This window comes from Cervus elaphus, chromosome 5, assembly GCF_910594005.1.
Source record: "Cervus elaphus chromosome 5, mCerEla1.1, whole genome shotgun sequence".
In the NCBI taxonomy this organism is placed as follows: domain Eukaryota; kingdom Metazoa; phylum Chordata; class Mammalia; order Artiodactyla; family Cervidae; genus Cervus; species Cervus elaphus.
The window spans coordinates 26,185,030-26,199,858 of record NC_057819.1 but is presented as its reverse complement, the minus strand read 5'-3'; the positions used below and the strand labels follow the sequence as shown (position 1 = coordinate 26,199,858).

Below are 14,829 nucleotides of genomic sequence, written 5' to 3'. Positions count from 1 at the left end.
GAAGGGGCAGCATCCATTTAGTCACCACATCCCCCAAGTCCCCTCTGATCTGGAGCAGCCCCTACTCCTGTTACTGCTTCCACTGCATGGACGTGTGACAGTCCAAACCAAGGTTTTACAAAACAGCCCTTGACTGTTCCCTCATGGGGAGCATCAGGCGGAGCATCTGGGGGCAGGATGACTCTTGCCACTGCTTCCCATTGTAGGATGCAGGACGTCAGCCTGCCCCAATGTCCGTGAGACTGAGCATGACCCCTTGACTGAAGTGGTCTCTGCTCTCCAAGACCTTCTCACATAGTGATTAACAGGCACCCTATGGGGCAACAGGGAAGAACCCTGTGCCCACACAACCCTTCGCCCAGGGGTGTCAGCATTGAGGATGACTGCCCGAATCAGTGGCTACACCACGGGCTGCTACACGATGATTCTGACCCTGTCATTCCTTCTGCCTGGATGGCTTGGCTTTACAAAGACGTGAAGACACAGGAATTCCCTGGAGGATCAGCAGTTAAGACTCCATGCTTCCAATGCAGGGTGCGAGGGTTCAATTCCTGGCCAGGGAGCTCCCACATGCCTCACAGCATGGCCAAAAATAAATGAAAACATACAGCGTTAAAAATAAAAAGAGATGCAGACATTAAAGTTAAGTCGAACCCCTGGAACATATCCTTCTGAAGCACAAGTGAGTCCATCACTGAGAGGTTGACATGCAGAGGCCCGAGTCCCACACCTGCAGTGAAGGAGTCCCACCCTTTCTGAGTCCCAGACCCATCTATGGAGGAGGAGCAGGTGACTCTGCACCCTGTCCAGCTCAGATCACTGGTTTGAAGGAACAGCTATCCCAGCTGCCCACATGGCAGATGAGAATCAGTAAGAACTGAACAAGGAACAGCTGTCCCAGCTGCCTACATGGCAGATGAGAATCAGTAAGAACTGAACATTTCTCATCACTATGGGGCCAGGGCCAGGGACCTCAGAGGATCCCTTGTGTCCAGGCCCATGAAGGGACAAAGGACGCCCCCATCCAGGACCTGTGCATGGTCAGTCATTGCCCCAGGGCAGACATCACTGGGGCCCAGGGTGGTCAACAGAGGATGAGTGCGGGGAGGAGCCCATCCACCCCTGACCCCCTCCTATCCCATTAATTTCATGTGCTGACTCCACACCCCAGGGAGGTTTAAAGGATGTCACGATTCCACTGCATCCTTTCAACCTCACACCGAAGAAACATAAATGTGTGAGGGTGATAACACACAAAACTAAAGTGGAATGACGTCAGCTGTGCAAGCAAGCAGGAACACCAGAACACTATCAAGGCGATTGCACTAATCTGCTTCTAATTGTGCGTGGAATTTGATAATTATCTTAAAGGCAGAGAATGGGAGAACAGCCAAGCATCTTATGAAATGACAAAGGAAGAGCTTAAATATCATGTTCAAGGGTACCAAGCTTTACTAAACCATTAAGTCAGAGCTCACAGAGATCCTCAGAAATCAGGACAGCCATCCTATCTTAGAAAGAAGCAAGCGGGCAGAGAGACCGCCAGGCTTGTGCCAAGTTCACCAGCTGGGCAGGGTGGCCGACTGGGAGTAAAAAGCCGGGAGCCTGGCTCCGACTCTGCCTGTGAACCACAGCTGGTGTCACCCCTGTGCCACCTCGTGCTACAGCAGCTAAGACAACAAATACAGGGACCACACTTGATGAGCCCACGGGGTGATTCTTTCCGAGGTTAATGTTGACAACAAGACATCTTTGCATCATGTGGTTGACCTTAGAACTGAAGACCCAACACCTGAAAAATAAGCGGTCATCATCGCAAAATCATTCTGTTTTGACTTTGGAAAAATAACTGAACACTTGCATTCGCTGCCTGCAGAGTTCAGAGGTCCATGGTATTAATGTCAGTGGGTAGAGGGCTGTGAGTTGGGGGGTTCTTTGCTTGTGTGAGTCTCTCAGCCCACAGCTTGCAGAGGATGTGAGAGCAGATCATGGTGCTCTGGGTCCTGAGGCTCCGGGGAGTCCTGCCTGGAGACCCCTGGGCAACGAGAGCAGGAGAGGGATGGGAGGGTTGGAGCCCGTAGGATCAGTGGTCCCCAATATTTTTGGCACCAGGGAACAGTTTTGTGGAAGACAATTTTTCCATGAACAAGGGGTGGAGTTGAGGGACGGTCTTGGAATAATTCAAGTGCATTACATTTATTGTGCACTTTATATTATTATGACATCAGCTCCACCTCAGATCATCAGGCATTAGATCCTAGAGGTTGGGATCTGCTTGGGATGGAGGACCACACCTGGTGGTCAAGCTTTAAGCACCGGATTCGACTCCCCACAGCAGGGCAGACTTAGCCTTGTCCCCATCCACTGCTGCCAGCACAGGTATAATAGTGCCCACCAAGGTTGTGCAAACCATAGGCACCGCCTGGCCTTATAAATAAAGATTTATTGACACTCAGTCACCCCTGTTTCTTTATGTATTGTCCAGGGCTGCCTTCACACAGCAGATGTGACAGAAACAGTATAGCAGGTAAAGCCAAGAGTATTAACCATCTGGTCCTTTATGCAAAACTTTGCCAACACCCAGAAAGAGTGTGGTTCTGGTCACTGTGAATCAAAGTACCCACTGCCATCTGTAACCCTCAGTCCTGCCTTTGTCCCCTTTCCCAAGGATGAGGGGCGCTGCAGACGTGGTATAAACACCATCCTCCCCACACCCTTACTCCAAACCACAGAAGGATTTGGCCATCCCCAGAGATACACATTTTTATGGATTTCACTGAAAAGTCTGTTTCAGTCTGAACTTCCAGCAGTGAGAGAGGTAAATACATAAATTAGGGCTAAGGCTGGGTCCACTATTCATTCATAATCTTGAGTTTGGAGAAATTTCCCCCAAGTAGTCTAGAGGGCATATTTCCAAGGAAAGGGGGTTGCTTCCTTTGTGACTTTTCTGAAGAATTCTGGAAAACACACCCAGGGTGCCAGGTGTGAACCTGACAACGTGCAGGCTCTCCCCGGCAATCACGCCCAGAACAGGGATTCCCTCCAAGTCGGCTAAACTACGACTGCATGCTTCCCCCAGGCCCGGCGCAGGGTTTTGTACCAAGAGCTGGTCCCTGGTATCAGGTGGGAGAAGAGGCTTCCTCTGAGAAAGCATATGATAACAGGGCTATTTGCATCATTAGAAAGTATATTTATCATTTCTGGTTCATCTGTAGGCGGTTAAAAATAGCTGCCTGCTTTCCATCACACAGGACTCCAAATACCCAGCGGCTGCACCAGCGTCTGAAACCCGCCCCCGCAGCGCCTTCCCATCAGCAGAGATAGTGAGCTTGCAGGAACACCCTTTCTCATACTATCAGCTTTCCCAGGCTTGGTCCTGGCACGGGAGGGAAGCGGGGCCTCATCGGGGCCAGGGGTGGAGGCGCTGTGCGGCTCCCTCTGAGATGCACAGCTCTGTCTCCAGGCACCTTTTCAGAGCCTGCACTCTGGGCCGGGCGCTGTGCCAGACTCCCGGGAAGAGAGATGGACCAGAGCCTGCCTGCTGCCCTCTGCAGGGCCCCTGCCTAGGGCGGGTCTGCGGCCAACAGAAACGGCTTTGCCTTCCAAACACTAACTGTAGACGTGGGCCCCTTGGGCTCTTGGGCTCATACCTCATTGGCAATTTCTCTGCCCCGGCCCTGGGCTCTGCTCCCTGTCCCCTCCAAGGGACCCCTTGAAAGGGAGGAACAGGTCCCACCCTCATCTTTCCTGGAGGAACCAGCCCCTCCCTGTGGTCTGAGTACAGCTGATCCACCCCCAAATCCAAGAAGGTCATGTGAACAGACCTGGCCAATGAGAGAGCAGGATCCTCTCCCATGTGACTGGGGGGCCAGGATGGGCACGTGACCCAAGCTGGCCAATCACAGTCTTCCCTAGATTTTGAATGAAACTGACTTTTCACTCATGAAAGACAATTACTTTCCTGCTTGAGATCTCAGGACCCAAACCCATGTGGGTCTGAATCTATAGGAGCCAGCAATGCCTCTACAAAGGGGCTTGCCAGGAAATGAGTTGACATGGAGGAGACCAGGTTAAAGCAGTATCTTCTGGGTCCCTGGATCCAGCCATGCCTGAAGCTGACTGCTCCTGCCCTTCCTAGTCCCATGAGCCCTCAGTTCCCTTCTGCCTAAGCTGATATATCCAACGCAGTCTTGACTGATGTAGGCATGTGCTGCTCGTTTCCCATTCTACAGAAGTGGAAACTGAGGCTCAGAGGGGCCAACTGACTTGTCCAAGGTCACACAGCTGCAGATGGAATGGTCACTCAGCCGGTGCTCCTGACCACTGCACTTTCAGCCCATGCCCCAGGGCTTGCTGAGCCCCCCGGGTAGGCATCCCTGCGTCTTCTTTGGCTCTTAACAGTGAAGCACAAGTTCTCTGAGACAAGACTGCATGAGCCTCTGGTGGCAGGGAGGTGGGGGTGTCACAGTGGTCTGCTACACAGCAAACAGGCACCCCCTCCCCACTCCATGCTCTGTGGCCCCCAGAAACTCACTTGGTGTTGGCCGGCTGGATGTTGCTCAAGTAGTAGTGCACCGAATGGTAGAGAAGCCCCACGATGGTGGTCCAGGCTGGGGAAAGAGCAGACGACCAGACAGCTCTCAGCATCCCCAGTGATAAACCAGAGAAACACAAAACCCCCACCAAAAGTGCTTGCCCAGCAACACACAGTGTAGACCTCACACCCAGGAACCCAGCAGCTCCTCAAGAGCAAGGAGGTGGACATTCAGGGGCAGAACTGACCATGAGGACAGAGTTTGAGTACAGATTCCACTCCACCCTTCAACTGTGAATGCAACCATGGCAACCACTCCCTGCTCCGCCCCTGAGCCAGCTCTGGACACATAGATGCTACAGCTCTTGGCAGAGGGTGAGTGGGTGGGCAGGCAGACGTTCCAGGAACACCACGTGCCTCTGAAGGCAGAGCCCGGTTGAGCTGTGGATGGCAGTGCCAGGCAATAGCGCTGCAGCCATGAGCGAATCTCAGTGGCTATCTGTGTTTGCAGTATTTACAGCAATCTCAGCACCCCAGTGGGGCAGCGGATGCAGGATTTACAAGTCGCCCAGACACCTGCCACTCCTTCTGCTGGGTTCCACCTCTCTGTGCTATTCCAACTTGGAAACAGGAATCATCCATTCTGTTACCTCCCTCTGCTAACTTAATAGGAGGTTGGGAGGAGCAAGTCTCACAATGCTTCCTGAGTTCTTCAGAATATCTGTTGAGTGTGTTGAAATTTCAAGAATGTATATAACAATTCACATCACATTTACTATGGGCCAGGCACTGGTGTAAGAGCAGTCTCTTCTAATTCTCACCACAAAATATTGGGGCAGATACTAAGGCTGTCCCCTAAGTCACAGATGAGGAAACGGAGGCCATGCAGGTTCAGTAACTTGCCCATTGAGTGGCTGAACCAGGATTCGAACCCAGGGATTTCAGCCACGGAGTCAGTGCTTGTGACCAGTTAGTTCTACTGCCAAGTGTGAGAAGTTTCCATGTGGGAAGATCACATGAGGCTGTGATCTTACTGATTCTGAAAAATTGGGGATTTCTAACAGCCATGCAGCCACATGAGATAAAACCCCATGTGCAGTGGTATGCATTAGGTCAACCTTGGCATTGCCCCTGGATCTCTCCCTTCTATAGTTCACTCTGAGTGTGGGAGGACAGTCCCCTGAGAGCAGGACACCCTGACATCCCTGAGCACCCTTCACAAGGCAAACTAGAGGGTGCAGGGAGCAGAGGTCAGTTCCCAAGGGCTGGGGAGTGAGGGCCCCGAGCTGGAGACGGGACCACTGTCCTCCCCACCCAGACTGGTCCTCAGTCTTGAAGGCAGAATGGGAAGAACGTGGCCTCTGGCCAGATGGTCGGGTGCCGAGAATCCACAACTCCCTTGACTGCCCAAGGTCCCTGGGACAGTGACAGAGCTGCAGAGGCAGTCATCTTTCAAGGGGCAGGGGGACAGTCACGACAGCAAAAATGGCCAGAGCCACCCGAGCCCCCTAGAGAGTAATTGAGATCACCTCGGCTGCTGTCCCATCACTATCCTTGACTTCAACCTGCCCAGGAGGAGAACCCCGGGCTCCTGAGCAGACAAAATCCCTCACCCAGCCACCCAGCCTGAGGCCACCCCAGCAGGGAGGGGAGGTGCCCACATCAGTTCATGGTCCGCTAAGAATCCTCCAGTGAGCAAGTGTAGAATGCAGATTGCCAGCCTGCCTCCCCAGCCCCAGTGCACAAGGCTGGATTGTGGTCGGCATTATGAAGATATCTCAGGAGCATCAAAGATGCACCGTGTTCCCATCATGGAAACCTGGCCCCATCGGCCCAGGGAGGAGGGCTGGGGCAGCCCCTCTGCCCGGTCACAGCTCACAGGCTGAGTCCCTCTGCAAGGGTCCCAAGCTGCACTCACCTTGGCTGTGGAAAGCCTCATGGGGGATCTCGATGTAGTTCTGCCCCCGGGCTGGGAAGCGGTAGTGGGAGGAATTCATGGTCTTGGGGAGCACTTTGGCCACTGAAAAGTCTAAAACGAGCCAGAGAGAGGAAGCTGCAGTCAGTCAACTCCAGGGCAGGAAACTGGACTGTAAAACCCCATCTGCCTTTGCTTTTTTTTTTGACAGAATGAGCTCTCCTGGGGAGAGTAATTACCTTTAGGAAACAAGAACCTAAAAAATGAGTGTCCAGAGCAGTCATTGTGACCATGTGGTGGACCTGTCTGACTGCCACCCGCTGTGTGGGGGGGGGTGGGTGGGGCTCCTGGCCTGAGGTGACCCCTCTGCCTGAGGGGCGCAAGAAAATGCAGGAGTGCAGCGAAATTCAACAAGCAGGCGGCATTGCCTGCACCCCCCCTTCCACCCGCCCCCACCTGCCACACAGCCAGCCTCACCCACACCCACACTGCCAAGCTACCTGCCATGGACGAGGAACCCACGATGGCGACCTGGGGCTTGCTGGCCTGCAGGTTGTAAGTTATGTGGCTCATGACGGTGTCAATGGTGTCTATCAAGCCCGGCACCACAGCGCTGTCCTGAAACAACACCACGACAGGAAGGAGACATGAAGATGGAGCTCGCTCAGCACGTGCATGAGTCGGAGGCATCAAACGCACAAGATCAAGCTTCAAGTTCACTGTCAACATTCCTGCAAAGGAGGACACCCAGCACCGGCTGAGTGACGTTTCCGGCCAAGCTCTGTCCTCACGATGACCAGATGAGAGGAGAAACTGTCACACTGCTGACCCATTTCACAGGCGCGGACGTGACCACGGAGGTCACCCAGCCCAGCGGAGCTCACACAACATGGATACTGGCTGAGGTTGACCCCAGTCACCAGAGCATCAGCTCCAAGGCTTCCACACTCAGACACAGAGTGGCCAGACCTGGTCCTGGGTCCACTCTGAACTCACTGGGGACCTTGGCATCTCTCTGATCTGCGCCCCCCACTCCATCCTCTTCTGCTTCATGAGGAGGGGGCTCGTTGCTCCCAACACCCTCCAGGATGAAGATAGTAGTTCTGTCCTAATCTCCACGAAGGGGAGGGTAACTTTGGAGGTGCCAGCACCCCAAGTCACCCCTGGCCTCCCTGACAAGCCTGGTGTGTCTCTTCCTTTTTCCAAGGGCCTCTCCACTCTGAGTCCCCAAAGCAGAGACGATCCTATTGGGTGCTGCCCCCAAGGAGGCAGGGAGTCCCTCCAGGACACCCTGTATTTCTGCAGCCAACTCAGACTGGGCTGATTGCCCCTCATCCTCAGACACACGTCTAGCAGGGAGGGGGCATCTCAGTTCCCCTGAGGGTGTGGTGTGTGAATCTCTGCCATCACACCCCTTCTCTCCTTCCCGCCCTTCTGAAAAAAGCATCCATCTGTTGCTAAGTGTCCCAGGCGTTTTCTCACAAACATATGCTGCATGAGAGTCTAATGAGCTGGAAATAGAATATGGAGGCCAATTTTAGACATTTTCTTTCAGGCCCATGGCCTGACTTCAATCAGCCAAGCACAGTTAAGCACATGAAAATCTGTGTTTCTGGCATGCAGTTCTGTTGGGTAGTGGCTGATTCATACCTTCCCTTTAACGCACAGTAGAGCCTGCCTGAGTCTGAATAGTTTCATGATTATTCATATTTTGTGGCAGAGTATTCAGAAAAAGTTCATGTAAAATGATGCTGAAAGTATATTTGCTCAGGTCCTCCTTGGTCATCTTCTGGGGGCTTGCTGGGTGGCAGTTCCATCCTCCCGGAAATCATCAACTTTGGAGGACTGTGTCTTTTAAAACAGAATTTGTTTCTAGGGAATATTATATTGATCTTAAGTTCATGACTGTTTTTCTCTTCCTTTGCCACTGTGAAGTCCCATCCCATTCTATTTGAAACTGCTCAAATAAAAAGTTCAGGTGTAAATCTTGGAGCAATCTCACTCATAATGAGAAGGAGAGGTCATTCTGCCACAAACTGGCAGATATGTTTTAAACATTATAGGAGTTCAGGAGAAGGAATACTTTAAATAATGGTGTGCTTGCAGCCCTTCCAGGCAAGATAGTCAAGACTTCTCCTCCTCCCCGCTTCTCCACCCCTGCCGGGCAACTGAGGAAGTCACATGTTGAAACAGTAGCCTCAGAAAATGGGCAGTCAGGAATCAGGTCACTGGGCAGAGAAGAGGCTTCCCAGACTCACATCATATTTGGCATGGGTGAGAACTAAATGTCCACTGCATGGAGCCACTGGGATGGATGGTCTATTTGTTACTGCGACATAGCCTAACCTAGCCTGACTGATACAGCATTGCTGAAAAATACTTAATATCATTAGGAAAGATTCTAATTAAAGAGAAACTGGTAAATTCAGATAGCATATTTATAGAATATATATGCATATAAGAATTATATATAATTATATATAATTCCCTGGCAGTCCAGTGGTTAAGACTCTGTGCTCTCACTACCGAGGGTGCAGGTTCAATCTCTGGTCAGGGAACTAAAATCCCACAAACCACATGCTGTGGCCAAAAAAGAGAGAAAGAGAGAGAGAAATTTCTATTATATGCATATAAGAGAACTGAGAACTAGACTGTAAGAAATACATATATATATAGGACTTCCCTGGTGGCTCAGACGGTAAAAGTGTCTGCCTACAATGCAGGAGACCTGGGTTCGATCCCTGGGTTGGGAAGATCCCCTGGAGAAGAAAATGGCAACCCACTCCAGTACTCTTGCCTGGAGAATCCCATGGACGGAGGAGCCTGGTGGGCTACAGTCCATGGGGTCACAAAGAGTCCGACACAACTGAGCGACTTCACTTTCACCTTCACATATATATAAGAATATGAACAATCATTATCACTCAGTCTGAGAATTTCAGGTGATTTTTATTTTATATGTATTTATTATCTGCATTTTCTAACTAGTCCACAACATATTTTGTTTTATTTCTTTTCTTTTTTTTTTAAGCCACTCAGACTACGTTCTCTCCCTCTTCATCTCCAAAAAGGAAAAGAAGAACGATCATCAATGGCTAATGGCAGCTGCAGAAGCAACACCAAAAGTGTTTTATTTCTTAAACGAGTAAAATCAAGAATGTTATTTTTAAAAAGAAAAGAAAAAGCATTTCATTCTCCTAACTCTTTAGAGTACAGAGAAAAGGAGAAGCTGCTTTGATTTCTACACTCATAATCATGCAGTGTATACTGTCACACATTGGACTTTTTCCATTTAATACAGTGATCTTTAATCAAATATGTTTTATTATCATTCAAGGACAATGTGCTGGTAAAAAGGAAAAACTACTAAAATGATAAACAAGCCTACATTCCTCATGAAGAAATCCAACCATTTCCCTGCTCTGTGTTGAGGACAGCACCATGTACTGATGTTTGCAGAGCTCTGATCCGTAGAGAAAACACAGCATTGAAAATTAATCACATATCCTGTCGAAATGAGCTCTAATATCCCAGATCTCATGACTGAAAGATGCATCATTTCTCTTATAGATGTGAACTGGGCCATATTTATGCCACTTCAAGGAAGACAAAATGGTTCCCAAGGTACTTCTGAAGACCAAAATGTTCTTTTCTCTTACCTCTGACACAGCAGTCCAGCTGGGCAAACGAAGAACCTCTCCCACGGTGTTTAAGAAAGTCTAAAGGCAGACAGATGACACTGCTTAGCATGTATTCTTAAGCCTCAAAATCATAAGACCTTCCATTTTCTCATCTCCATCAACCACAGGCTGGGTTTTGCATATATACAGCAGTAAACGAAAATAGCTCTCATCAGTGCATCAGGTTATATTTACAAAGCCCTTTGATAGGTGGTATCTTATTTGCTCCAGGTGACACTCATTAGTCAGTGGCAAGTATTTAGGCTGCTGACTCCTGATCTAGAGCAGTTCATCTGAATAGAAATATAATGCAAGCCAAATTTTTGTTTTAGATTTTCTAGTGACTGCCTTTTTAAAAGTTAAAAGAAAATAGGTGAAATTACTTTTTAATAATATATTTTACTTAGCCAAATATAGCTAAACTATCACTTCAACATGCAATCAATATAAAAATCATCAATTTGATATTTTACATTCTTCTGTTACACTAAATTTTAGAGCTCCAGTGTGTATTTTACACCTTGATTTGAACTGGCCACAGTTCAAGTGTTTAAGAGCCACGTGTGGCTAATGGCCACCTTATTACCCAGCACAAGAAATTCCTTTTCACTTTCTTGTTCAACTATTGGTGGTGAGGAGCCAAGACATCGTGGAACATTGGATAATGGATGCCAAAGATTTTTATTTCTCATCCAATCCAAACTGGTGGGGTTTGAGGTAAATCCACATGATTCCTCTACAGGACACTCAGAGTCAAGTATCCATTCCCACACGACCCACACCAGAGGTTTCAAACTGATGACCCACAGGCTGCATCTGATTCATAAATGTCTTTTATTTGGTTTGTACACAACTGCTTTTAAATTTGTTAGCTGCCCACTTTTTTTTTTAATGGGTGCAATTCCATTTTAAAATTCTGGGGTTTTGCTTTGCTTGCAAAATCAGAAGAAGTAAACATAATGGTTAAAATCAGGAGGCTCTTAAGAAGCTCACTGCCACTCCCCGTGGGTGGGTACTTCCTGGTGAGCCACAGTCTCTACTCCTCCTTATTGTCTGACCTAATCATCCATTTACTTTGTTCATCTGCCTCCTGAATGCATTTGATTTTGCTACTTCTGATACTGTCCAATGTATCTGAGAGGAAACAGGGGAGTTAAAAGGAAAGAGTAAATCACCCAGCTTTAACAGTTTCCTGTGTAGACTTGCATGGAATTTTATGTTCCCATATAGACATCCCTCCAAGACTACGGAGAGGCCTCGACCCTCCCTCTGGGTATCCTCACTCCCACCCACTGTGCTCAACTGAAGAACCCAGAAGTGCTTCCTGCAAAGGAGCCTGGAAGTACTTATACAAGGCTGTCTTGGCCCCGCCCATTTCTCCATATGATTGGCTGAGCCACCGAGCCAGTTCCGTTCCCTTGGCCAGTGATTGGTCTAGGCGAGGTGATGTCAGGGGACCTGCAAGGGGGACCACGGGAAAGAATTGCCTGCCCTGTAAAGACAGAAGTGCCCCCTGCCTTTCCTTTCCCTCCTGGTCTTTGTCAATGAGGTGTGGTGTTTGGAGCCATTTCAGTCACTTGGAAACAGAGTAGAATGCCAAGAGAACAGCAATTCTGCCACCTAGATCCTTGCTGTGAATGAAAGACTGAAGTAATCAAACATGGAGTGAAGCAATTAAATGCCCTTATTTTAACAATACTTGGTCATATTACTGTTTACTTGCAACCAAAACCATTCTAACAGAGACAGACTTGGGTCATCAAAGTATCCCTATGTCACAGACTGGGAAACTGAGGTTTGAAAACAGCACAGAGCTGAGGGTTAAACCCGGGCTTGCCTGACTCCAGAGTCACTGAGCGCCTGCAGCTCAGGACACTTGTCAGATTCCATGGTCCATCTTCACCCTCTCAGTCCTGAGCCTCTTGGAAGCAGGAAGCAGTTCTTGGTCATCCTGGATCCCCAGAACTTACCACATTCTATGAATGAATGAACAGAATCTGACAAGTCTTACTCTTGCTTCTATCACCTAGGCAGGAGAGCTATTGGCACAAATACCTCCTAGCATATCAAGACGTCTTGTTTACTAAACACATGCTTTCCCATGCTTCTTTGGCTGCTTCTTTGGGTTTGTCTTCAGCAAGGAAACCAGGAAGGATTGAGAAGTCTTAAAAAGCACTCACCAAGTGCCAGAGTCATACTATGCACATAGGAACCTGCTTGCTACTGCTAAGTCACTTCAGCTGTGTCCAACTCTGTGCGACCCCATAGACGGCATCCCACCAGGCTCCCCTGCCCCTGGGAGTCTCCAGGCAAGAATACTGGAGTGGGGTGCCATTGCCTTCTCCGAGGAACTTTCTTAGAATCCAATAAAGTAAGTACTACTATTACCTCCAAATATCTCAGATGAGCAAAGTGAGGCAGAGATATAAAGTAACGTGACCAAGGGTGCACAGTAAGTAACCAGCAGAGAGATGTTCAGCCCAGCAATCAGACCCTATACTTCCTGCTCTTAATCCTTATCTACACTTTTGACGTGTAACAGTCTCACATTCCTTTTCTCTGGATATCAGCAGCCCAGAGCCCTGTGCTGAGATTGAAGTTATCAGGCCCATACAAGCCCAGCATCCTCCTCTACCTTGACCTGGAAAGATCTTAAGGAGAATGTAAAGAGAAAGTACCTTGGTTCTAGTGCCATACATGGTACATTCACTATGTGTTTTCAATAACTTTGAGAATTCCCATTGAGATACGTCACAGCATTGGGGTCACACTACGACCCCATGGCTAAATCTGCCAAAGACCCAACTCTGCATTCTAGCTGTTGCCAAGGGAGGTAGCAGAGCTTAGAGCCAGATTTGCAAATTCAAATGCGTACAGGGGTCAAGTGGGGCTTTCCTGGTGGCTCAAACAGTAAAGAATTTTCCTGCAATGCGGGAGACCCGGGTTCAATCCCTGGGTCAGGAAGATCCCCTGGAGGAGGGCATGGCAACCCACTCCAGTATTCTTGCCTGGAGAATCCCAGGGACAGAGGAACCTGGTGGTTTGCAATCCATAGAGTCACAGAATTGGACATGACTGAAGCAATGAGGCATGTGAAGGGGCCAGGTAGATGGAGAGACAGGCCAGCTTGGCTGGACACTGGGAAAAGGAGATGAAGAGTCAAGTCTCATCTGAAAGAAATTCCACCGAGCTGTGTAGAGCTGACTACACAGTGTGTGGTCCACGCCATCTGGCTGTTCATGAGAATTCTGAAACCCAGACTTCTATATAAAAGTTTCTGATTTTTTCAGCTCCGTGTAGGTCAAACAAGACACACTTGTCGGTCATGGTCTGGCAGTTTGCCATCCCTGATCCACTGGGCACAGAAATCACATAGCCTTTACCTTGGTGAGGTTGAATGCTGTCTCCTCTGAGAGGGATTTATTGGGTAAGCTGAGGGACATATTTTGAAGGTAACTCAGAACAATTCCAGGACTCCGGAAGTTTTTTCTCTCCTCTGTCAAGTTGGTTATGATGGGATGGTAGGCATCGGTGGGCATCTGAAAGAAATCAGTGACACGAGTTCCTGTTAAGAGCTAAAGCCAAGATTTCTACAGAAGTTCAGTCTGTCCTTTGGGCCTCATGCTTCTCACACCATAATAATCATGACAATAGCACTTCCTATATGCTCTTGTGACCATTTAACATATATTAACATTTCATCCTTACAACAACCTCATGAAATACACACGCGATTGACAGATGAAACTAAGCATGAAGAGGCTTATGCAGAAATAAATGAGAGAACTGGGATTTGAACCCCAACAGGTGGTGCTAGAGTCTGTTCCCTCACTATTTCATTAAAGTTCTCATGGAAGGAAACTTGATTGATTACAAATGCTCATATCAGAAGGGAACACTTTCTAAAGGAATGGATCCTTTCCTCGAACATCAGAAGAAGATGGTGCGGAGAGAAGCTAAGTGTCCAGGCCACCTCCTCACTCTCCAGTCATGCGCCAAGTGCAGCAAGAAACAGCCTCATGTTGGGTGGTCCCTGGTAAGCTTTGTTGTTCCATGTGGGCACCTGAGGCTACAGGTCATGGGGAGCCGAGGGTCTTCCCTTCAGTCACACTGAGCATCAAGGATTAGTGCTAACACTGGCTACCAAGACAGAGCCAGTCGGTCTAATGGGATTCCCACTCTCCTGTCACATAGTCCAAGCAAAAAGACATCACCAAGATGGGGGGGGCAAAACTAAATGCATCTGCTCACCATGGTGTTCGCTGTGGGTGTCACAGAGAAGCTGGGTGATATTGAAGACAGTGAAAGCTGCTCTCCTAAAAAAAAAAAAAAAACAAAACAATAATACTTAATTAAGGACTGAAACGTGGTCACTTCGTTCACCCTCAGGAAGGCCTGTTTTTTTTTTGTTTTTTTTTACAAAAATCTACCAGTTTCAGGCACAAACTAAGAAAGCCTGAGAACGCTGTGAGTAGGAATGTTTCTGGAAAGATAAAGGTCTAATAAATCAGCCAAATGGGGAGATTATATGGATTTTCGCAGATCAAATTACTTTTCCATTTATAGTCTAAATTGCTTGGAAACACCCTTCAGGCAAAACATCATATAAAAAGATGATTTCATACAAGCTTGCACCAATTTCAAATAAATAAAGAAGCAAAAGAAATGGATTTCCATCGCACTGTGGACTAGTTAGACAT

The 14,829-nt window shown here is 48.5% G+C and overlaps 1 protein-coding gene across 2 annotated transcripts in view; it reads right to left on the bottom strand.

The window, feature by feature from the left end:
- ADGRD1 (adhesion G protein-coupled receptor D1) overlaps window positions 1-14,829 on the bottom strand; it is a 174,306-nt gene that overhangs the window by 124,162 nt on the left and 35,315 nt on the right. For both annotated transcript variants that reach the window (XM_043902127.1, XM_043902126.1), the window contains 6 exons: window positions 14,381-14,445; window positions 13,513-13,668; window positions 10,109-10,168; window positions 6,950-7,067; window positions 6,453-6,563; window positions 4,535-4,610 (listed from right to left, as the gene is read on the bottom strand). In XM_043902127.1, the coding sequence (XP_043758062.1) occupies window positions 4,535-4,610; window positions 6,453-6,563; window positions 6,950-7,067; window positions 10,109-10,168; window positions 13,513-13,668; window positions 14,381-14,445 (586 nt within the window). The remainder of the gene's footprint in view (window positions 1-4,534; window positions 4,611-6,452; window positions 6,564-6,949; window positions 7,068-10,108; window positions 10,169-13,512; window positions 13,669-14,380; window positions 14,446-14,829) is intronic.